General features: G+C 43.2%; 1 protein-coding gene across 1 annotated transcript in view; it reads left to right on the top strand.

Annotated features, from left to right (window-relative positions):
- The window catches only part of TPH2 (tryptophan hydroxylase 2), a 70036-nt gene that overhangs the window by 18982 nt on the left and 25770 nt on the right, over positions 1 to 25284 (top strand). The window contains exons 5-8 of the mRNA XM_079993839.1: positions 3374 to 3441; positions 10686 to 10882; positions 13633 to 13768; positions 18814 to 18940. Of these exons, the coding sequence (XP_079849965.1) occupies positions 3374 to 3441; positions 10686 to 10882; positions 13633 to 13768; positions 18814 to 18940 (528 nt within the window). The remainder of the gene's footprint in view (positions 1 to 3373; positions 3442 to 10685; positions 10883 to 13632; positions 13769 to 18813; positions 18941 to 25284) is intronic.

The raw sequence follows: 25284 nt of genomic DNA, 5'->3' as shown, positions 1-25284 counted from the left end.
TTTTCAAATGGTTCCAGGAGTCAAACAGCCTCCCAAAATGCATTCTGTTCGAGAAACAAGGTACAACTATACAGTCAGATTCTGTCCTAGAGTACTCAGGTGTAAATGAGGATCGGGAAGGCCCGTGCAGAGAGGGAGGGAAGCCGGATACAGTTGCTCAGGCCTTGGAGGGCTAAGCCAGCCAGAGGCCTCTCACCATGTACTGACCGCTTTCTTCTTCATCTTCTTCATCATCATCTTCTTCATCATCTAGTTTATAACTTTATTCTAACAAGACTCCCCACCTCAGAAAAGCTCTGCACGGGCCTGGAAATGGGGTCCTGCACCTTTGGTGCAAAAGGTATCTTAACAGATTATAGCTAAGGACCCCCTTTCACCTTTTGCATGTGACCATCCTATTTTGTATCTGGAGGGGTGGGGATTACATTGTCCTTCACCTCAAGCTTCAACTTGCCTTGGGCTGGCCCTGAGCAGGAAATCCCTGCTGTTCCACCAAGCCAGTTTGGGCCCTGATACACCAATTTAGATCTGAGACAATCTTGAACTGACCCGAGCCCTGGATCTGGATTGTGATCCGGTAAAAGCAAATCTGCAGAAATCCCACTGACTTGCATTGGGAAGCTATAGCTGCTGCTGCTGCTTCTCCTTCTTCTCCTTCTCCTTTTGTATTTTTACAAAGGTGCATGAAATTTGGACACATGTTAGCCCCTTAAGAGGGGATTACCAAAGAGCCACAGGTTTTCATGGTAGCCACCTCTAAAACTTGCTTTTTAAAAAAGCAATTAAATACGGTACTACATGGGTATATGGAATGTTACATTGTATGTGTGCTGCTTGTGCACTGACTATGAACAATACACTCATAAGGCTTTCTGTCTCTCTCTCTCTCTCTCTCTCTCTCTCTCTCTCTCTCTCTCTCGCACACACACACACACACAGAGCAAAGTACTAATAAAGGCAGACACATAATCCATACCTATCCTGTTGTTGACTAGGAAATATAGTATAGTGCTGCATTTTTATGTGTTCTCTGCACCAAACCAGCTTTGATCTGAAATAAGAAAAAGAACAATATAACTGCATTTTAAGCTGGTGATGTGTGCATAGTCTTAGTTAAGTTTTGTTGTAGTAAAGGGCTTTTCTTGTACATCTTGTTATGAGTTTGTGGATGCAAGACACCAATAATTCCTGCATTTACTAAGTGTTAGATGTTAATCAGTGCTTGGACTATCAAGATGGGCTGCCAGGCACTGAATTTAGTAGTGTCAAAATATAGGCCAAACCAGTTTTTCCCATGCTCAGGAAATCAGCTGGATGAAGAGCCATCATGGACAGCAAAAGAAAGGTGATTAACAAAGCAAGTTTTATATATGTGTACATAAACCATATATCATAAAGACACTACAGTCTCTGCTGTGCCTCATTTCCAAAGGAAACGTGAACCCCTGGAATCTCTTGCCACTTAGAGATTGGAGTGTTTAGACAAGATGGACTGTTTCAAGAGGTGGCAAAGAGATATCTCTAAATTTGTCTGGCAGGGCAAAAAGCCCAGAATAAAATTTAAAATATTGACTGATGCTAAAGAAAGAGGGGGGTTTGCTCTGCCAGACATGAAGCTGTACTATGAATCAGCAGCATTCTGCTGGTTGAAGGACTGGCTACTTCTTGAGAACACTGACATTTTGGATTTGGAAGGGTTCAACAATGCTTTTGGGTGGCATGCATACTTGTGGTACGACAAGGTAAAAGCTAATAGAGCATTCAAAAACCATATTGTCAGGAAAGCTGTGTTCAATGTCTGGACAAGATATAAAGATCTATTGGAAAACAAGACCCCAAGGTGGTTATCACCTATGGAGGCTAAAGCTTTGAAAAAACTCAATATGGAGGCCAAGTGGCCGAAATATTGGGAGATATTAGAACAAGATACATTGAGATTGCAGAGTTTTGAGAAACTAAAAGATAAAGTGCGAGATTGGTTACACTATCATCAAATTAGAGAGGCCTTTAACTTGGATAAAAAAATAGGCTTCCAGGTGGAAAAATCGAAACTAGAAACAGAATTGTTAGAACCGAAAACTAAGATTCTTTCAAGAATGTATAACTTGCTGTTGAGATGGAATACTCAGGATGAAACAGTTAAATCAGCTATGATTAAATGGGCACAGGACATTGGTCATAACATTATGTTTGCTGACTGGGAAAAGTTGTGGACCACCGGTATGAAGTTTACGGCATGTAATGCCTTAAGAGAGAACATTATGAAAATGACCTATAGGTGGTACATGACCCCAGTCAAGCTTGCAAAAATCTATCACCTGCCTGATAATAAATGCTGGAAATGTAAAGAAATTGAGGGAACATTCTTTCACCTTTGGTGGACATGCCCAAAGGTCAAGGCTTTCTGGGAGATGATCTATAATGAACTAAAAAAGGTATTTAAATATACCATTTCTAAGAAACCAGAGGCCTTCCTTTTGGGCATTGTTGGCCAATCGGTGCCAAAGAAAGATAGAACACTCTTTATGTATGCAACAACCGCAGCAAGAATACTCATCGCAAAGTATTGGAAGACACAAGATTTGCCCACTCTGGAAGAATGGCAGATGCAAGTGATAGACTATATGGAATTGGCAGAAATGACTGGCAGAATCCAAGACCTGGGAGAAGAGTCGGTGGAAGAGGATTGGAAGAAGTTCAAAGAATACCTCCAAAAACATTGTAAAATGTTTGAATGTTAAAATGATGTTGGATATAAAGATAATATGGCATCAGTGACATAGTAAAAAGAGATATGCAAAAATGTTTTAAGAAAAAAAGGGTAAGACTAGAGTAAAATTATGTTGAAGCTTAATAAATGACATAAGGGATTAAGTTACAAAGAACATGTGATAAATGGATTTAAAAGGAAAGGAAAACCGAAGACATAATAGGTTGAAATGTATAATATTAAATAAGATTGGAAAGAGGGTAAGGAATTGCTGAATTTGATTGTGTAAAGGGGAACACAGAAAAGGGAGATGGGAGGAAGTCAGGAAAGAGGGTTATAAAGACAGTAAGTAAAAAACCAGATTCTTATTTTTTCTCTGTTTTTTGTTTTTGTTTTTTTCTTATTATTTCTTCTTTTATTCGTATACGTTTTGTATTGTGTTATAATGTTTTTGTTGAATATTTGTTTTATTATGCAAAATCTTAATAAATATCTTTAAAAAAAAGGGAAAAAAAAGAGATTGGAGTGTTTGCTAACTGTTCCACAGATGGCATGAATTACAATATTAATAAGCGTTATTTTAGAAACCACTTTGATTACTGATTTTTTTCTTCTGTTGTTAATTCTCTTTGGTACACATTCATTTTCTTTTATCTGCTTTAGGGATTTAAGGACAATGTGTATCGGCAGAGAAGGAAATATTTTGTCGACGTTGCCATGAATTATAAATAGTGAGTACAGAACTTTGTTTGTTGTGAAATTGCTACTGATTCAGAAAAAAATACACCATCTGCTTGGGTGATAAACAAGCAGCAGCCATGAGGAGTGGCCCATTTACCCAACTGAATTGGTAGGGTGAGCATCAAAACTGGGCTTATTTGGAGTTGAGCTGTGGAACGTAGGAAGTTGACTTTTACCAAATCAAGCCATTGTTCAATTGAATGCAAAGGCTGAGCTCTACCACTGAACCACAGCCTTCTCCTTGACACTTCTGGTCATCACTTTATTTATTGATTTGTTCATATCAGAAATGGAGAACCTCTCTGTTTGGCTCTCTCTACTTGCTATACTCCTCCTAAGCCACACTCCTACTTTGAACCTTCCTTGAGAATTTTTGTCTAGCTGGCATGTGTCCCTTGAACTCTCATAATGCTTCTTGCTTGGTTGGTTGAGAGAGGTGTGTGAGGGCCAGGGGAAGGGGAAGAACAGTGACCTCCCTGCTCACTCCCCCTTCATGCAGTGTGTGTGTCAACTCACATAATGGGCTATGTAAAGGTCAAGTTAACAGAAAGTTAACACCAGGAATTAAATGACTAGCATTTTTGTTTCTTGATTTCATAAGAAAAAAAGATGTTACGGATCCTAGTGTGAACAAGGGGATATACCAAAAGTTGTAAAACAAGCAAAATACTTTATGGTATGACTAAGAAGTTAAAAACTAGTAGCTTGCTTTCTCAAAAAATCAATTTAAATCTTGTAACCTGACAGCACCAATTCAAAAACGCAGGTTTAGAAACAGCGCAAGAGCACCTTGCAATGCAACTGTAGACGAGCATTTGGAGACAGTGATTTGGAGAGAGTGATGCTGAGAACAATATGCATAAGCTTCTTGTTGGAGCCAATGAGATTAAGTCCTTAACTGGATAAAATATTTACTGCATAGTTGACTTTCTTTTGCAAATGTACGAAATTGCTTGATAAATACACAAGAAAGCTTTCTGAACGGTGGGTTCACAGGGCAACTTTTCAGAGAGAGCACAAATGCACAGCACCTGGAAATCATACCTTAGAACAGGACAGTCTTTGTCCCCCCCCCCCCAAGATTAAACTAACGTAAAAAAATGCATCAAACATAAGGGTAGCTGTCATGAAAAACCCACCCTGAATGTGGGAAAGTACTGAGTGAGCAGGCCTTATTCATTGAATTTTTCAGAGGCTTCTATTCCTGAATTGCTTCTGTTCTCAAACAAGATGTCATTCTTTAAATGGTCACTCTCATCGTCAGCCATGTCACAAATTAAAAGGACAATCAAAAGAAATAAATTCAGAGGGCTGGGAGAGCGAAACACAGCTGGGAGGGCACCATTTGCCCCCCCCCTTCACTGTGGGGCTCTCTGAAGAGCTGCTATCATGCCTTGTCACCTCAGCTGCTAGCTCAACACACCAATCACATTAAACGGTTTATGGCACGGGTAGGCAAACTAAGGACTGGGGACCGGATCCGGCCCAATCACCTTCTAAATCCGGCCCGTGGGCAGTCCAGAAATCAGCGTGTTTTTACATGAGTAGAATGTGTCCTTTTATTTAAAATGCATCTCTGGGTTATTTGTTGGGCATGCCTGGTGTTTTTACATGAGTAGAATGTGTCCTTTTATTTAAAATGCATCTCTGGGTTATTTGTGGGGCATAGGAATTTGTTCATTTCCCCCCCCCCCCAAAAAAAATATAGTCTGGCCCCCCACAAGGTGTGAGGGACAGTGGACCGGCCCCCTGCTGAAAAAGTTTGCTGACCCCTGGTTTATGGCTTCCACCACCACATGAAAGGTCATGTATTTCCCTTACCAAGAGCAAGCCTGCTCCTCTCTCCTTCTCTCACCTCCCCACTTTCTTTTTGAGTCAGGCTAACTCAGTTCACAGGACGCGGGTGGCACTGTGGGTTAAACCACAGAGCCTAGAACTTGCCAATCAGAAGGTTGGCGGTTCAAATCCCTGTGACGGGGTGAGCTCCCGTTGCTTTGTCCCTGCTCCTGCCAACCTAGCAGTTCGAAAGCACGTCAAAGTGCAAGTAGATAAATAGGTACTGCTCCGGCGGGAAGGTAAACGGCGTTTCCGTGCGCTGCTCTGGTTCGCCAGAAGTGGCTTAGTCATGCTGGCCACGTGACCTGGAAGCTGTCTGCAGACAAACGCCGGCTCCCTCGGCCAATAAAGCGAGATGAGCGCCGCAACCCCAGAGTCGGCCACGACTGGACCTAATGGTCAGGGGTCCCTTTACCCTTTACCTTTTAACTCAGTTCACAGAATTTTGTGTGTGTGTTTCCACACAAGGATTTTTTTCCAGCCAGAACTCACCAGAACTGAGTTCCAGCACCTCTCAGGTGGGTGCCATTGCCATTATAAAAGAACAAGGGAGGTGTTCATGGTGAATTCCAGCATTTCTTTTTCTAGAAGAAGAGCATTGGTTCCATATTTTGGATTATATCTTGGTTTCCATTTAAGCTTCTATCTGCTCTAGAACCTAACCAAAATCCTAAAGAGCTTGAGCTAGAGCAAATTTACCCTAGGATTGCACCTTTACACGAGTGGCTTACCCTATAACAAATAATACCACCTCCAAACGCTACACTTGCATTTTTATTTCTTTTCTTTTTTTAAAAAAGTCTTTGCAGATCAAGCCTACATTTTGAATTCATTACGATCCCCAGGAGTTAGTAAATTTTCAGCGCTACCTACAAATACCTGCTGCTTTTTGCAATTTTCTTGTCACGCGAGCTTCCAAGTCAAGCTAATTCCAATCACATTCTCATTTTACTCATAATGGGCCAAACTCTTCACATTCCTGAGAAGGCACATGCTAATTTGATGTACTTTTCTGTTTCATGCTTTCTTTTTTTAAAGTTCTCATTTCCCCCTCCCCCCCCCCCCTGTTTGTGGTTTCTGCCTACATCTTTGAGCGCACAAGGAGGGGGGGGGGAGAGATGAAAACATTTATTTCCCCCTCAGCAAACAGTAAAACTTGGCAGGAAAAGAGCATGCTTAAAAGCCCATAAAAAGACACACACACACACACACACACACACACACACACACACACTATCAATTCAGAGTAAGGAGAGGGAGGGCATTTGTGTCTTGTGAGCAGAGGCAGCAGTTTTTCTCTCTGGATAGATCACTGCTGTTCTATTAGCATTTTATATGGATATGGATCTCCTAAATGTTCCTTTTTGCAAGTACCTTTTGCATATCTCTGCTCAGCTTCAGCTGTACTTGACTAGTTTCAAACCAGCCTGAACCATTCCCTGCCCCCCCCACTTCTACCCTGCTGTGCTGGTGTAAGAAAATGGGGAAATGTTTAAATGGGTATGCAATTCAGCTTAATTAATGCATGCAAATGAGCCAAGACTCCCCCAGCTTCTGAGTAGGGGACGCCTACGGTTGGTAGCTATTGTTATTTACCCAGACTGTATTTCTGAGGTTGCTTTGGCCATGAAATTCTGCTTGCTCCATAAGATGCAATCAGCATCAGTGACTGGTCATTTCTAGAGGACAGTATGTCTTCTTTGACTGTCCTTAATGGTTTCTTGGATGAATTTATACTGATAGCAAGAACCTGTGCGTTGAATGTATTTATCATCTTTGATTTGTACCCCATCTTTCTTTCAACATGAGACCCAAGGTAGCATGCAGAGGGCTCTCATCCAGGGACTGGCCATAAAAAGACCTGGTTAGGTTCAGCAAGGTGGTAGCTTCATGTGGCTTCAGACCATACCCTGATTTGTTGGTGGGAAGGCTGGGCAATGTTTGCATCACCACGTTCTCTCACACTTTCCAGTGCATTTTCCCTCTCAGTTTCTTTATTGCAAAAAGCCCAGGGTTTGGGGGAAATAGGCTTGTTGCTTATAGCTTCGCAATCAGCTTTAATTGAGTGACCTGAATTTTATGGTATGTAATTGAATCCCACCCAGAAATAGTGGCAGCATGGAAGTAGTCAACTCCTAGGAGGTACGATGGAAAGGCCCAGGTATGTTTAGCCTGGAGAAGAGAAGATAAAGGTGGGGGGAAGAGACATGAGAGATGCCTTCAAACCTCTGAAGGACTGCCATACTGAAGAAGGCTTGGTCTCTGTTGCTTTTCCAGATAATCTATGGGTGGGAGATTATCAGGGAGCAGATTCTAACTAACATGAGGAGAGCTTTCCTAATGGTAAGGATTGATCAGCCATGGAACAGACAATTGGTGGGTTCCCCTTTGCTGGAGGCATTGCAGCATCTGCTAAGCAGCCATCTTCCAAAGATGCTGTGATTACAAGAGCATTGAGCAAGAAGTTTAGGTTCTGTGACCCCCAACTATGATTCATTTCAGCTTTCTGTGTACTATCCATTCAGTTCCACCACGGCTTGCTAACAACATCCGCCCCCCACCCAGCTAAGCAAAACCCTTGTTGTAATTGTTTGTTAGTGAAAGAACGAAGTGAAGGTGGGAAGAAAAGAAAGGAAGACGATTGTGCTTAATGAGAATTTCCAGGCTGAATAGGCAGCCTCAAAGCACATTAATTCCAGATGATTCTTTCTCCGCAGAGGATACTTATTATTGGAGCAGCTTCTATAGTGAGGATTGGTATCAGTTCCTGCATCTAAGAAACATACTGAATAAATCCTGCTTTACTGGAGTTGAGAAAAGGTCTTGAAAGGAGGGGAGAGTAGAGGGTTCGTCTAGGCAGCAACAGTATTCAAAGTGCTTTATGATTGTTATCACATTCACAATAGACTTCTGAGAAATGTCATTTTCTAGGTAGGAGACTAAGGTCACAACCACACAATGCATCTAAAACCATGCTTATACCACTTTAAGTTACGGCTTCCCCAAAGAATCTGGAGAACTGTATAGTTTACCCCCCCCCAAGAGCTACAGTTCCCAGCACCCTGAACAGTTCCCAGGATTCTTTGAGGAAACAATATAGTTTTTATTGGTTTGTTTAGATGCATAGCAAAATACAGGTAGCCAGCTAAACCAAATCATAACCATAGCTGTCAATGTTTTCCTTTTTTTAAGGGAAATTCCCTTATTCTGAATAGGATTCCTCACAAGAAAAGGGAAAAGTTGACAGCTATGATCATAACACTTCTCCCTCCCTGAATCTTGCCAGCTACCTGGTAGTATTCATGTCCTTGTAATATTTATTGCCCTTTTTGTTTTCTACAGGGTTCTCCTATGTTACTCCATCTGGGTTGTATGGAAGCATCCATCATAGCTATTAACTTTTCCCTTTTCTTGCAAAGAATCCTATTCAGAATAAGGGAATTTCCCTTAAAAAAAGGGAAACGTTGACAGCTATGGCATCCATCCACAGCACGGTCATCTCCAGCTGAAAGTATCAAGAAGTCAGTGTTTTAGAATTCTTCTTTTATCTCCTCCGATCCCAAGCATACAGTTCTGCAACGAGGCCCTCTACAGGCGAGATGGCGTGCATCTGTCTGATGCCGGAAATGATATATGGTTGGGAGACATCATAGCAGGGATTAGGGGATGGTTACAGGCCTGAAGGTATTGGCGGCGAGCTCCGCTCGAGTGGCGGTTAGGCATTGGCAGGGGTCAATTGTTATGCAAATGGACGGGGGGGGGGGGAGGAAATGCCATCACCTTCCCCCAAGGAAAAGGGTAGTCCGGTAGAGGACTCCGGGGGCGTTGCCTTGTCTGAGACCTAGTAAGGTAAGGGCCACCGGCACGCCCACGAGCGGTGACACCCGTGGGGTCCTAGTTGGCGTACTTCAACAGGACCCCCACGGTTAGTGTTCAACCCTTCCCGGTCACCATGCCGGGTAGTTGATAGGAGCCAATGCCTAAGGCCAATACCTTCAATTCTGTAATCAATAAAGTTGTGGCCATTTACGCCCATTAACCTTAAATAATGTGTCCTGCGTCTTCATTTCTTATGGGGGAGGGAACTTGCCACGCAATGACCATTTACAGGCACAAGGATAGCATTAGAATAGCCTTTCAGAGCAAGCAAAAGAAGAATGTTAATCTATTGCCCCCTAAGAAGACATTCTATTAAAATGCATTGCTCCAGATGTGTTATATTATTTTGAAACTATTTCCTGCATCTATTTGGGTCTTTCTCTTTCTCTCTCTGTAATAATACTGATCTGCCTTACAAACTGTACATATCACTGAGATTACTGAAATTAACGTGTATGGCATACTCCAAATATGTAGGAAAACCACTGTATCACCCTTCCCCAACCTCTTGCCCTCTATATATTTTGGACTACAACCCCATCATCCTTGACCATTGACCATGCCAGCTAGGACCGATGGCAGTTCAAATTAACTACAGAGGCCAGGTTGGAGGAAAATGTTCTATAGTGTAACTTTTTTAAAACCCCTTTGGATTGTGCACAGTTGATCTCAGATCCTGAAGGCATAGATGATTCAGGCAGCAAAATGTCATTGGCAGGCCCTTATCTCCACCTTCTCTCTGTGTGATGTCTGGCTTATACAGAAAACCCAGCTGTTTCTAAGAAGTGCGTTTGAAGGGTTGACCCTGTTACATGAAGACTATGTGAAGAACTAGGAGTGGAAGGGAAAAGATTCTTCTTAAACAGGGCTGGGGAACCTTTTCAGCACAAGGGTCACATTGCCTCCTGAATAGTGTTACGGGGGCCACATGCCAGGAGCAGGTGAGGGAAGATGTAGAAGTAGGTGGCGCAATGGATATAACACTTAACTTTCGTACAGCGGGCTGCATTCCAGTCATGCACACCTCTCTATCCTCCATCCAAGCAAGCAAGAAAAACTTATTATTAGCATAATTCAAGGAAGGAAGACACATTCCACACAGGTAAAAGCATCTGGGAAGGCTGAGACACAGGGCAGTGAGTTCTGTGGCCTGTGGAGAGTCTTGAGAGCAAGATAAAGAGATCTGGAGGGCTGCATTCTGCCCCTGCCCCTTACTCTTGTTTTGCGTCTGACCCACTGCTCTAGCTGAAGAGAGCATGACTGTTTTGGGACTAACACTAGGACACGCCTGGGGGATGAGACAACAGCCACATCAGGCTTTTGCTGGAGATGATAGCAGGCATTCGATGCAGCTTGTCAATGGGCTATCTGAAAAGTAGTTATTCCTTCTTTTGAGGTACCAGTGCCTGTCTATGTTGGGGGGGGGGTGTTGGAAGGGGCTTATGATGGGTTGATGGGAGCATATAACCGAGAGGTAATTGTTTTCAAAACCTTTTTCTTTTGTATTTTTTTTTCTTAGTGGCCAGCCAATCCCTAGAGTGGACTATACACCTGAAGAAATAAAAACTTGGGGAGTGGTGTTCAGGGAGCTGACCAAACTGTATCCTACTCACGCCTGTCGAGAGTATTTGAAGAACTTCCCTTTGTTGACCAAGCATTGTGGCTACCGAGAGGATAATGTCCCTCAGCTGGAGGATGTTTCTATGTTTCTTAAAGGTAAGGGTCAAATCTGGCTTCTAGCAGAACAGGGTGCTGTAAAAATAATTGTGTCGCATTTCAAGTGTTGCACAATTGGCCAAGTAATGAGAGCTGTTTATACCTTTATTCTTCGCACGACAATTCTGTGCGTTGAATAAGCAGTTATGGAACAAATCTGTATGCAGGGAGGGGGAAAAAACCCATCAGGAATCTCTACCGTCTCTCCTTTGGGGAATTGTTACAGCTGAGAAAATTCTCGCTGTGTTGAGGGAGTTTTGCACAAAAGTCCTGGCTGACCCCCAATCCCATGAGAACGTCTCTATTATGACATGTGTCTTTTTTACTATACATGACTAAACCCATCTGAATACAAAGCAAAGCAGTCAGCTCTGTGTTTGGAACAAACCAGTGCACTAACAGTCTTATATGGAATATTAAAAATGCCTCCTTATTCACTACATTTTGTATTTTCAAGATGGGGACTCCATATGTCCTGGGTAGTAAGGTTTGCCTGGTTGAATGTTTGTAAAGCAGCTGGAGGTGGTGGGGTCAAGCTGCTCCTCCAAAATGGGCCTGTCACCCGATGTTTCCAGCTGACTTTCCTGAAGTCATAACTGAGCTGGAGGTTTGCACACTTCCAGCGACAACTCTGAACTTGGCTGGAAGATGCACCAGTTGGTCTGCTCCCAGCCTCCTTCTCAGATGTGGGATTTCTCGTTGGATTTCTGCACAGCCATTGTGACCTTGATGCAACCCTGCATGAGGCACACAGGTGGCAGGATGAACTAATTAAACGGACCCATTTTTTCCCCTCAGGAAGACTGCACCCAGAACCCTACGTAAAAAGCCATTTTAAAACAAGTCAAGTTATTTGCAGCTGTTCTTTCTCTCCGTTTGGATTGAAACTGGCTTGGGTAATCACACATCACCACACACAGTATTTAATAGGAAACCAAAGGATAGACATGGCTTTTGGCTAATATCACATGTACACTGCTTCCCAGACCACTGTTGGGAGCATATGAGGTGTAGAATAAATGGGGTGTGTGTGTAGACACAGCCTGTGTCGAATGATCCACCAAGGCCATAATCTTCCCTTATCCTTCCGGAGATGCAATGTGGGCACGTTAGTTTTAGTCAGGGCAAACATCACTGAGGTCGCATGTGCTGCAATCTGCAGGAATTGCTGTGGGAAGTCTCTGATGCTGACACAGTTTTTGTCAAAGAAGATGAGGGAGATGTCAGACTTATTTGCCCCTTATCTCTGGGTTCAATTTGACCTGGTTGCTTGCGTCTTCTCATTGTTCCAGGCCCTGGAAGATCTCTTTTGAGTTTCAGGGAGTTATTATTAGGGCTGCCTTTTCTGGTGATTTGGAGTGCTGATATTTCTTACAAATATTAAATGTTTAAATTGGGGGCAGGGGAAAGACCCACCCCCCACCAAAACAAGTTCCCACTATGACCGCAGAAAAGTCACAGCAAAATATAGTCCTAAGAACCTGAGAAAGATTTTTCCGATCAAAAATAAAATATTGTGTATGGCTTGAAAAGCTAACCTGCCCCAGCTCCCATTCCTTCCTTTATTCTGACTTTATGGCTACTAGCACTTAACATTAATTGGCTGACTGCTCTTTGAGCTGGGTTGCATCTTTCAAAGGTGCATCTTGCATTGTTCTCTGAATCCCTGAGGAAGAGCGCTGAAACACAGTTCCTTTTTTTCCTTTTGCTTGAAGGTAGAAAAGCACTCCAAGGTTCAAATGTGTGCTCTCAGCCAAAGACAACAGTCACAATTTTTTTCTGAAGAGGACTAAGCTTAGCTCATTTAATTCTAAACAGTAACTAATGAGATGAGAAAGAGCTTGAGAAAGAACCAGCCTGTTCATAAGTGAACATAAGTTTTGGAGTGGTGTCAGCTGAAGACATTCCTTTTTTTCAACAAGCCTTTTGAGTGGAGATTTTTTAATCCCAATCTGTATTGGATCTGGGGTTGTTAGTTGTATGAAATTTCTTTTGATGGTTAAATTGTTTTGAGATAATTTTATAGGAAGCACTTCATAAAGTGACAGACAGATAATAAGGTAACTTCCCCCATCTGACCTTTTCGGTATTTCCTTTCTTTTCGACCTCAGTGTTTACAGTCAACCCCACATCATCACTCAGGATAACACTTTGTGCCTTTGGTCCATAAAAGCTTATGCCATAATAACATCATCAGCCTTTAAGATGCCACAGGGTTCTTTGCTGTTACAGAAATGTTTGCCGATGATTTCCAAATGAATAATGTGCCATCAGATTTCATGAAAGATCTGAGGCTATTACACATAGAGGTAAATCAGTGTTTGCACCAAGTATCCACCCAGCACGAAATTGCTTGCTGTTCAGATAATTTTTGTATATACTACCTGCATGATACACACAGCTGGCAGCATGTATTTGCTCCCTCTTAATGTTGACAATTTTATGAGGATACTAAAGATAAAATGCTTTGTTCAAACCTGTATAATGTATAAAGTGGCCCTGAATCCCGCCCCCCTTTTAATCTGCTGCTGTAGATAAAACAGGAAGGTGATTAGTGACATTGGCACATTGTAACCTTGGTGTTTTCCCCTCAGCTAAATGATCTGCATCAATTCATACATTTTATTTTCTTAAGGAATGTCGAGCTGGTACAAACGACGTTTGATTCTGTAGGAAAAATATGGAATAGTTTGTGTTTTCTGTTGATTAACACATATACTCAGATAATTTTGGTTTTTCTACCACTTCAGAAAGGTCTGGATTCACAGTCAGACCAGTTGCTGGATATTTGTCGCCTCGTGATTTCTTAGCTGGCCTTGCCTATCGAGTTTTCCACTGTACTCAGTACATACGCCATGGCTCTGATCCTCTCTACACTCCAGAACCGTGAGTATAATTTTCTCATAACTTAGCATTTATTACATTTATTTTTTCCATGTTTCCTCCAAGCAGGTGATGATGAGGTGCATGGTTCTCTTCTCTACCTCCCCTCAACTTTTTCTTCTCATAACAGCCCTGTGAGGTAGGTTAGGCTGGGAGAAAGTGACTGTCCCAAGGTTACCCACTGAGTTTCATGGCCATGAAGACCACAGGGTGACTTTGGGCAAGTTCCTGTCTCTCAGCTTAACCTGCCTCACAGGGTTGGGATGAGAATAAAATGGGAAGGAGAGGAAAACCACTTAAGCAGCCCCGATCCCCTTGGAGGAAAGGAAAGGCGACATGAAAAAAAATGTAACAACACTACTTGGCTTCTTCAGTTAGAGATGTTGCACAGTTCCACAAATCCCATTTAATTTCAAGCCTGTGGTTCTGCCTCTTTGAACTGTTTCATGCTTCTGGACCAGCTACAGCACACCCTGCCAAAATCATGTACGTTTGCACAATACCTGCCTCTTTTCTCCAGGGCAAGGCCCAGCTGCTTCTGCGTCCGCCACTGTTAATGGTGTGTGTAATGACAGAGAAGCAACTTCCATGAAACTCACCTGACATTCCAAGGACTCTCATATAGGAGGGGAGAGAAAATATCCTCATTGTCCTGGGGAAGGAAAAGGTTCAATCGGCAGACCCCTGTCCTTTACACCATGGTGTCTTTCCTGTATCTAACCAAAAGGAGGGAAGGTGCAAAGCAGCAAACGGTGTGCTCAGGCTCCAGGGATGCAGGACATTCATAGAGCGTAAAGGGTTTTTGAAAGCGCTCAGCTTCCTCTTTCTCTGTAGCAAATGCTCAGGACTGCTGTGAAGGCCCATCAGTTATTAAACAAGATGATCCCTTGTTGCTTGAGCTTGTTGTCATCTGGCTTTTATCTGTGTAACAGCAAGCACCTCAAGAGCGTCACTCTGTGTGCGTTAATTCTAACCCCACTGCTGGAGGGCACCTTCTCTGAACAGAAACCCATCTAGAGACTTACATGAACCCCAGTCTCACATTTGCAGCCAATATTCTAATTTCAACCTCTTCCGAGGGATTTCTAGATCAATTAATCTCTGCCAAGTCTTTCCTGAAACCAAATCCTGGTATTTAAGACTGGCAGTGATGAACATTCAGACGGCTTCACACCCCCACTCCACCCAGTCCTGAGAACTGCATTTTGTTGAGGGGCAAACTAGAGTTCCCAGGATTCTTTGGGGCGTGGTATAAATGCGCTTCAAATATATAGTGTGGATGTGACCAAAGGGGTTCTGTTGTAGTGCCTTCTATTAGCAAACTCAGATAGTGAGAGCCAACAGGTACGGAGTGAGACGGGAGACCCTGAGAAATAAGACGGCAGTACCAGCATGCTCAAGGGAACTCTAAAGTCTGCAGCAGCAGATTTTTTTTTTTTTAAAAAAGCCCTGAATCGGGCAAGCAAGCAAGCAAACAAACCCGTAGCTCAATGAGGATTGAGCATGCTCAATAGTCACAGAATAATGAGTGCCACTTGGAAAAGAAAACCAGAAAAATAGGCCTCCACATCTGGTGCCAGTCCTGAATACTGATCATCATGTACAATCTACCTGGGATGGAAACTGAGCTGCTCCCTCTGTCCTTCTGCAATCATTGTTTCAGCTTATGCCCACAGCTTTTTGTTTATTCTCTACATCAGGCATAGGCAAATTCCGACCATCCAGATGTTTGGGACTACAATTCCCATCATCCCTAGCTAACAGGACCAGTGGTCAGGGACGATGGGAATTGTAGTCCCAAATATCCGGAGGGCCGGAGTTTGCCTATGCCTGCTCTACATGTTCATTGTTTTCTCGCTGGCGTTTCAATATTCTTTCGTTCTATTTTCCCATCTTTTTTTTTTTTAAATAGAGAAAATAAGCCCAAAGGGAATTCTATTAATATTGATGGCTCTTTGTTGAAATATCTGCTGTTTTTGGCACTGAATTATTTTATTTCTTTTTTATTGTAATGTCTTTTGACTTGCACCAGTGAGCACTGGCATTGGTGTTATTTCTGTGATATCACGTTTGGTATGATCCCCAAAGCCATGATGGATTTAGAGCAGCCATCAGTAAGTGCCCTAAACAGTATGATATTGTGAAACAATCCATATCCTAATAGACACATGAGCAATCCCAGAGCACGGAGATGATGTCAAAGACCACCAAGTGTCCATGGAGAAGGACTTCACAGGTAATCAGCGCACTGAACCACCTGTCCATGGCCATCAACTCCTGCATCCGGGATTGATCATGTGTATATTAGGATATGGATTATTTCAAAGTCTCATACTGCTTTGCTCTAGGATATTTTCATGCTAGCAACAAATGGTAGCTTGACATTTGTTTTTGTTTTTTGCTAACCTAGAAACTACTCAATTTTGATCCAGAGCAGAACTCTGATGTATAGTTAGCAGAGTAAAAACTTAAACATGTTGCAGGATTCCCACAATATAGATCAGAGGCAATTATATTTCATCCAGCAGAGCTTTACTGCTACTATAGGCAAATGAGCATAATGGTCACAAATTCAATACATTCAGGATTGGCACTGTCCATAAGAAATCCAGTTGCAGCAGATTTAACTTAGACTTACAATAACTTATAATAAGTCTAAAACTTAACACTAAATACAGAATACCACATCAGATGGAAAAAGAGACAGAAAGAGAGAGTGGAACTCAAGTGCCTTCTGGCCTATTATAGCCAGCATGACCTTGACTGAAAGAGACAGTGCTTTTATATATATATATATATATATATATATATATATATATATGGGACGCAGGTGGCGCTGTGGGTTAAAGCCTCAGCGCCTAGGGCTTGCCGATCGAAAGGTCGGCGGTTCGAATCCCTGCGGCGGGGTGCGCTCCCGCTGCTCGGTCCCAGCGCCTGCCAACCTAGCAGTTCGAAAGCACCTCCGGGTGCAAGTAGATAAATAGGGACCGCGGGAAGGTAAACGGCGTTTCCGTGTGCGGCTCTGGCTTGCCAGAGCAGCGATGTCACACTGGCCACGTGACCCAGAAGTGTCTCCGGACAGCGCTGGCCCCCGGCCTCTTGAGTGAGATGGGCGCACAACCCCAGAGTCTGTCAAGACTGGCCCGTACGGGCAGGGGTACCTTTACCTTTACATATATATATATATATATATATATATATATATATATATATATAAGTTTAGGGGCACTCTCATTTTCCTACTCATATTGAAATACTGCCCCTCAATGAGGCCAAACTTAGATTCACAAAATGTTTAGGGGTATGCGTACCCCTGCGTCGTCCCCCCCAGAAAAAAAAAAAATACTGGAAAGAGATAACAGAACCAGTTTAAACCAGCTGTACTCAGCTTCTCTGAAGGAATAACCCAAACATCATGAACCTTCTGCTTGTTTCTTTCACACAGAGAAGCTTCCAGAACTATTTTAAATTAAGTAGAATAGGAAATATCTCTAAACATCAGATCAATACTTTCCGCACTAAGAAATGCAAACTGATATGACCTTCAGAGTTCACATTTACAAAAAAAAGGGGGGGAAAGCACCTGGACCTGTAATAAAATGTTTCCGTGTGACTGTTCCTGTTCAGTGTTCCAGTCAGCCAGCCAGCCAGCCATGCCTTTCAGGGCACTCCATTCCACACTTACCTGCTCCAAACAAACACTCAGTGTTTTGTGGCTACTGAGCATGCTCAGTACTTGCTAGGTTATTTTGGGGGTGTTTCCCAAGAGGTTCTCATTTCTATTTCTGCCAATGAAAGACCTGCCCAAGTCATGCAGATCTTAGAGGGTCTCGTTTAGAAAGGTCTCTTTCAGCCCAGCTGGTTGAAAACCCTTTCCTGGCAATGCCCGACACTGAACTTGCAGCAAAGCATGATTGCTAAGCCAGTGTTGGTCATACTCAGAGTAGATCTATTGAAGTCAATGGGCTTCTATCTATTAATTTCAGTAGGTCTACTTTATGACTTAGTTGGATGTTCGTTCCATGAAAAAAATGTAATAATAAATAAATAAATTGTTCTGCTATTGAGACTGCTGCACCTGTAAAGAAAGGTTACGGCAGGAAGTCAAGTTCCGAAATCAATTGAGGCGCTCATGTTCCACTCAAGAGTGTTCTCACATATTCTTTAGAGAAATGCTTGGCATTGGGTGAAAAGGGGGCATTGTAATGTGAAACTTGACACATGAACTTGTCGCCTGCAGGAGAATTTGGATTATTGTTCACCTCGTAACAAAGTGGCCCTATTCCCAACAGACGAGCCTTTCACAGGAAGCGCAAGGTGACAGCTCTGAATTGAAAATGAATGCTGAGCCTTTAAGACTTCGGCTCCATTCACAATCCCCATGATGTCTGTTTCCATATTGTCCAAGACATATGAATACGAAAAACAGACAAACTGGGAAACTCCTGCTTGCTTCCTATTGTCCTGCTCATGCATAGCATATTCCTGGTGTGCATGTCTGTGATTCAGTGAACAATAGTGGATGGGCTGGCATGAATAACTCAGGCACGTGCTGTACTCTTTTGATGGGCAGTATCAGGAATATAATGGGGGAACAGAGCATAGCATTAAAAAATAGGAATACATATTCCAAGTATTGTTTTGCCTGAAAACAGAGGCAGTGGGCTCTCTTTACCTGTACAAAAAAAATGCAAACTTGCTTTTTCCCTCCTGAAGATGTTGCTCAAAGCAACTAACAACATGCAAAACACAAAAATAAAAACACATTGGGGGTTTTTTTTAGCGCTGCTTTACAGTGTCAAATTTGGACCAAAAATACTTTAATGCGAGTCTGCATGGGAAGTTTAAAAAACCCCACAGTATTCTCCAGTTACCGTCAAAGTTTTATTTTTGTAAATAAACCTTTTAATACTTATGACAGCTAGATTCATTTTTTTTAAGCCCACTGAACGGCTTCAGGTTTGGCTAAGAGGTTTGCATGCATCAGTTCTCTGAGTCCAGTGATGCTTTTATACTCCTACTAACTTTGCATTTTAATTCCCTTGCAGGGACACATGCCATGAACTTCTGGGGCACGTGCCTCTTCTCGCTGACCCTAAATTTGCCCAGTTTTCCCAAGAGATTGGACTGGCCTCCCTGGGATCTTCTGATGAGGATGTCCAAAAACTTGCAACTGTGAGTCACTAAGTTTTAAAAGTGTGAGTTTTGCTTGATTCTTCAGAATCTGTCAAGTTTACTAAAGTGAAGTGTTTCTCAGTGTGATGACAAAACAAGTCACCCACTTTCTTTGGCAACACCTCCTCTGACTGGTTTGTGGCTGAGGTATGCATGCTAGCCTCAGTGGCCCAGAAAGACCTGACAGCTGTGTGTGGTTTTGTGATTGAAGGTAGTGGTGCAATGAGAGAACATTGATTTTAACACTTCCCCCTCTTTCTTTCTTTCTTTCTTTCTTTCTTTCTTTCTTTCTTTCTTTCGCCTAACATCTCTGAAATACAGAAATGGTTTGTAGCTGTAGAATATAAAGATTTGGGACAAGGTTTGCACTCATTACTCTGTGTTATTTGTCTCAGTGTGTTTTTAGAAAAGGTAAAGGTAAAGGGACCCCTGACAGTTAAGTCCAGTCATGAACGACTCTGGGGTTGCGGTGCTCATCTCGCTTCACAGGCTGAGGGAGCCAGCGTTTGTCCGCTTCCGCAGACAGTTTTTCCAGGTCATGTGGCCAGCATGACTAAGCCGCTTCTGGCGCAATGGAACACTGAAACAAGATCAGCGAACAGAAATGCTGTTTATCTTCCTGGCAGAGTGGTACCTATTTATCAATTTGCACTTTGACGTGCTTTCGAATTGCTAGGTTGGCAGAAGCTGGGACTGAACAACGGGAGCTCAACCCGTCGCGGGGCCTTCCAATCAGCAAGTCCAAGCGGCACAGTGGTTTAAACCACAGCACCAGCCGTGTCCCCGTTAGAAAAGATCACCGTAAAGGATTATTATTATCATCAATACCACATAGGGGAGATGGGTGAAAAGCAAGCTAATTGTGAAATGATGGGTGGAATGAGAACAGGATAGCATCTTGGGATTGAAACAGCCACAGCTTTGTTTATAACAGATGTTATAGGCTTTGGCTTAGGCACTGGGTATGGGTCCTAAACAGAGAAGGGAAGGCCTGGAAAAATCCTGAATCAACCTGACCATTTGCTGGTTGATTAATCCTTCAGGATCAGTTCTGGATTTAAGGATCACTTTACAATGAGAGTCGATTCTGGGCAATCCTTCCAGGACACCATTGGGAAGTTCTGTGGCCCATAAACCCTCATCTGGGCCTTCAGACAGAAACTTTCTCCTGGACCCCTTTACCAGGGTGTCTGATACTTTGACTGGAGTGATGAGGGGTCTCTTACACACACCCTTTTTCTGGACTTAGGATCCAACCCAATGCCCCCCTTTTTGGCCAACAAGTTGTAACAGTTGCTACTAGGTAAGCAAAACCTCCAGACAGGCCCAGTTTTGTTTGCCAGAGAACTCCTCTCTTGTCCCAAATAGCCCCATAACAAGGTCTTAAGCACATCCTGCCTGCCCACCCCAGGTAAAGGCAAAATTATAGAGAGGAGGGGGGAGACCCTATGCTGACTGTGCTGACCAAGCCACACACTGCTAATTTAAAAGAGATTTGGCAGACCTGGTTGAAGCCAGCCAGCTCACCAGCCAACCAGAACCACCCCACAATTCCCACACCAAAACCAGCACACAATTGGTTTGACAGGGTTTTGAATCTCACAGGCAGTTCCCAGCCTCCTGTGCAGATATCCAGATCAATAATGACATCAGGTGGCTGCGCAGGAGAGGAACAATTTGCACCCCCAGGTTGCCTGCGCCCATGTTGGGCCACAATCAAATAGTAAGTGATCTTTGCATGCATGAGGAATGAGGAAAGGCCTTGCATGTGTGGAGCTCCATGTCTGATCAGAGCTCTATACATCTGAACCAGGAAAGAAGCAGCTCCCTCCTTCAAAACTGGGTTGTTGTTTTTTTGCAGAGATTCACATAAAGACAAAAGCCCTAGTATTCCTTTAAGTGCTGAATTTATAGCACTGGCTGCTAGAAAATGTTATTTATAAATGGAGGGTTTGGAAAGACTATAAATATTGAAAGAAAACTCCAGTGCTACTTCCCAGGTAGTTTTAGAAAAGGGATTTAAAAACCATGGGAGGAGGAATCAGAAATATTTCTGAAAGTGTGTAACAATGCAGGAAACAAGTGGCTAATGTGCAAGCACTGTGTGTCTATCCCAAGCAAAAAACTGGATATTTGGATGTGTGAACTTTCTGTTTACACCATGACAAAAATTAGCAGCTTGGATGAACATGCACAACTCCACTCATGCAGATGTTTCATAGTGTTTTCTTCAGTGAGCTGAGAAATAACTGGTGTTTTCTTGCAATGAAGAATCTATATATGTGCCTGGATATGCCCCCCAGATTCATGAGGTGTCAGAAACACCCAGTACAGTTATACTTTGGTTCTCAAATGGAATCCATTCCAGAAGTCTTCCGAAAACATTCAGAAACCAAGGCACGGCTTCTGATTCTCTACAGGAGCTTCCTGCACTCAATCGGAAGCTGTGGAAGCAGTGTCAGACGTTCAGGTTCTAAAGAAATGTTTGAGTCGCAAGGCGTTTGACAACCAAGATACGACTGTATTTATAATTTTGGGGAAATGAGTGTCTGCTGTGTACTGCCACAGTTCACAAGATGGTTGTTTAGTGATTGGTATGTTCTATCTTTATCCTTTTTTGGTTGGTCTACACTATTTGGGTAAATGTATCAGTGCCCATTACTCTGGAAATGAAGATGTTAGTATTTGGTATACAAGCCTTCTGTGGCTTTTTCTGTTACAAAACTATCTGAATATCTGTCCAATTAAGGAATTGCTGTCAGGAACTAATTGGTTTCATTACACTCTTTCAAGCCCCCCTCCCAATCTTTAAAGTAGCTGTCAGGGGTTCAGGAGCAGAAGCACAGGGAAGAGGGGAGATGGAGAGCGAAGGGGAAGAATCTGAGGGCAGTGTAGGAGAAGATGACAGTGGCCCGAGGGATTCCATGAGCCTCTCCAGCGAATCGGAAGATTCACAGAAGGGGGCGCCAGTGGCCAGGGGAAGGGGGTTCCCAAGGGGAACGCCCCAGGAGCAAGGGGGCAGCAGGGACTCCCAGAGCAGCAGTTGGAAATCAGGACCAGCTTCCCCACCAGAGCATAGTGGGGGGGAAGAGTCCCAGGTATCGGGGCCAGTGGATTCCCCACCAGGGAGAGAAGATAAGGCAGGGCTGACCACACCTCCATCGGAGAGTCAGACAAACGAGGGGAGGTCAGATCCGGCCAGTATCCCGGAAGAGGGAAGCAGTGACAGAAGTAGTGTAACGGTCAGGAGGAAGGTCACTGGGTTGGCGCGAGAGGCAAGTTCAAATGTACAGGAGCGCGGGACAGCAGAGAATGAGGATTGGGAACCGGGTCCTAAAGCCCGCCGGAGGCAGGGGGAGGAGTTAAGCGACTCAGCGTCAGAAGAGTCCAGAAAGGGGGATGCCCCAGCGGGCAGGAGGACCCAGAGGAGGAGAAAGCAGCGGAAAAGGTGGAGCAGGGCTAGGATCTTAAACTGGTGTCAGAGGGGAGGAGATTCAGACGGGACTTCGCCGGTCTAGGGTTTAAGACGTAGAGCTGCGCGCTGCGGCTTTGAAATGGAAACTGAACCTCAATAAAGACTTTTGTACATAATGACAGCCTGGCGTTGGTCCTCTGTGAGCTGGGACCTAGGGGCAGCTCTGACAGTAGCTTTTCAACCTCTGTCTTTAAAGTACTAAAAACTACAGTCTTCTCCTTCTTGGCAACATTTATTGTGATATTTTAATCTACTGCTGAGGAATGAAAACCAAGCAACTTTTGCTCTTTTGCCACTGCACTGTGTACAGAAATCTGGAGATATTAATTGCTCCTGAAGCTGGGAGAAATTGAGGGTTTAAAAAAATGCTTATAAAGTTCATATTTATTAATATGAATGATTTTGAATGTCATATATCTATATATAGCCAACCTCAAAAGGAGGTTTACAAAAGGAATGGAATCATCAGTGAAAAGCAACTTAATTATTTAAGAATTATTAAAACCAGCGATAAACTAAAAAACAGATTAAAACACTTGTCAACATTTCACATGCCTGGCTAGGCTTGCCTGAGCAAAAATGTTCTTAGCGGGACCCAAAAAGAGTACAGGGAAGACACCTGCAGAGAGCTCTAAAGTCCAGGTGCTGCTACACTTAAAGATCAATTTCTCACCTGTGGAGAACAAGTATTATGTGGCACCTGTAATAGTGCCAGTTCCACGCCAGTTTATGGTGTAAATCAGTCTTGGTCCCTAGTTGTTAAGGGCTTCATATACTAATAACAACACCTTGAAGTTCACCTGGTAGCAAATTGGCAACCAGTGCACGTCTTTGCTGACAAGACTCCTGTCCGCAGTTGTACCACAGCATCCTGAACTAACAACAGCTTCCGGATCAAGCCCAAAGGAAGCCCCACACAGGAAGCCCCATTGCAGCAATCCAACCTTGAATGAAGCAATGCATAGACTACTGTGGCCAAGCTTTTCCGGCCCAGGAATGGCCATAGCTTTTGCTAGTAGCAGCTAGTAAAAGGCTCCTCTAGCTATTGAAGCTATCTGGGCCTTCTCCAGGGACAGAGCTGAGTTCAGAAGCACTTCCAGACGGTGAGCCTGCTCCTTCAGGGAGAGTGCAACCCTGTCCAGGGTAGGCCAAATTATCCAGCCCGGGAGCCCCTCACCCACAACGCCTCCATCTTTGCCAGGATTCAAGCTCAGCTTGTTTTCCCTCATCCATTCTGCCACTGCATCCAAGCACTGGCATTTTAAATGACGGTTACAAATCTTTTAGTGATCTTCTTCTTCTTTGTAAACCACTTTGAGGTTTTCCTACTATCTAGTAGTATGTAAATTTTATGAAATATCAATCAATCAATCAATCAATCAATCAATCAATCAATCACAACACCACCACCCAAAACATGCCTTTTGCTGCAGAGTGCTTAAAACAGGAAGTGCTCTCTGCTATTCCCCAGTCAAGTGGGATTGTAGGGAGAGGAACATTTTACACCTTCCCTCAATTCTGATGGAAATGACCCCCCTTTCTATTAAACTCAACAGCATGGAGTCAATAATCATGACAACTGCAGGGGAGTGAAGATTTTAGCAGCTGAGAATGGGTTGCCCACCAGGGAAAAGATGACTAGGAGATCAAGAGTGTGAAGTAGTTCTGATCCTGCTCACTGCCATTTCTGACTCAGTCTACCTGCTGGCAAATTACCTGTCCCTGGCCTTTCACCCCAGGTGGCAGTAAATGTTCTCAGTTACACTAACATGTTTGTCTGGGTGTGTGTGTGTGGCAATGGGTTTATACTACAGTGCCTGTTGTGGCTTTTCAGAAGTGGATGTAAACCCTAAATCTGTAATGTTTTCAGTTCCCTGTTTTGAAGTGGAAGTTTCTGGCATATGTAAGCCCAGCGTATGTAATTCAGAAATGTGTATCAGGGTGTGATCTTTGGCCTGACAATAGTGTGCCCCTCTTTTCGTCTTTAAAGGACAAGAGCATCTGCTTCCTTTCACCAACAAAAGACCAATAATTCAAGGCTAGGTTGAACAGATATCAACAGTGGATCTGTTTTTAAAGAACCCACTATTTGCAAGCCAGTTGCAATTTGGGCAACATAATTGGTATTTGTTGAACAGCCAAGACTGGCAAACCTCCCTATTCTGTAGCAATGCAATTTCCTCTGCTATGTAGCCATAGTCTTGATGTCAAAATACTATCCTCTCAGTAATGACTGTGGTATTTGAATTGGTAGGAGTCCACCACGCACATGGAAACTAGACATCATTTGTAAAGTCTGTGTGAAGTCCTGGAACTTGGAGCCGGGCAGGCGTGATGTATTCATTATGATGAGCATGTCTCAATTTATATTCTTCAGAGTTCCAGGTAGATGAGAGCAGAAAGCAACATCTAGGGCACTGCAACATTTCTCAGATCACAAGTGACTGCAGATGCCAGGTCAAGTGAATCAGAATTCTGTAGACTTACTTAGCATTTATATAGCACTTTGTACGCTTAAAATACTTCACATGACTTTATCTCATTAACCTTGACACCAGCCATGTAAGTGTGCCAGTACTGATATCCAGCTATTGAATAATAGTTTTTTTTGAAAACAGGGCTGGGGAATCTGTGGTCCTCCAGATGTTGCTGGAATCTAGCTCCCCTCATCTTATCACAGCCAAGGTTTGGGAATTACAGTTATGCAAAAGGAACGGTTTGATCATTTAGTTGTTAAAAGCTCTGGGTGATATTATTTATAGTTTAAAACCACACTTGCACTAATAGAAAGTGGCTTTCACCAGTCACGAAACTGGAGAGATGTGCAGGGGGGAAGGACACGAAAGCTACCCAGAAATTTAGCAGTATT

Source organism: Podarcis cretensis (assembly GCF_951804945.1).
Source record: "Podarcis cretensis genome assembly, chromosome: 10".
Taxonomy (NCBI): Eukaryota; Metazoa; Chordata; class Lepidosauria; order Squamata; family Lacertidae; genus Podarcis; species Podarcis cretensis.
This window is presented reverse-complemented; position numbering and strand designations above follow the sequence as displayed.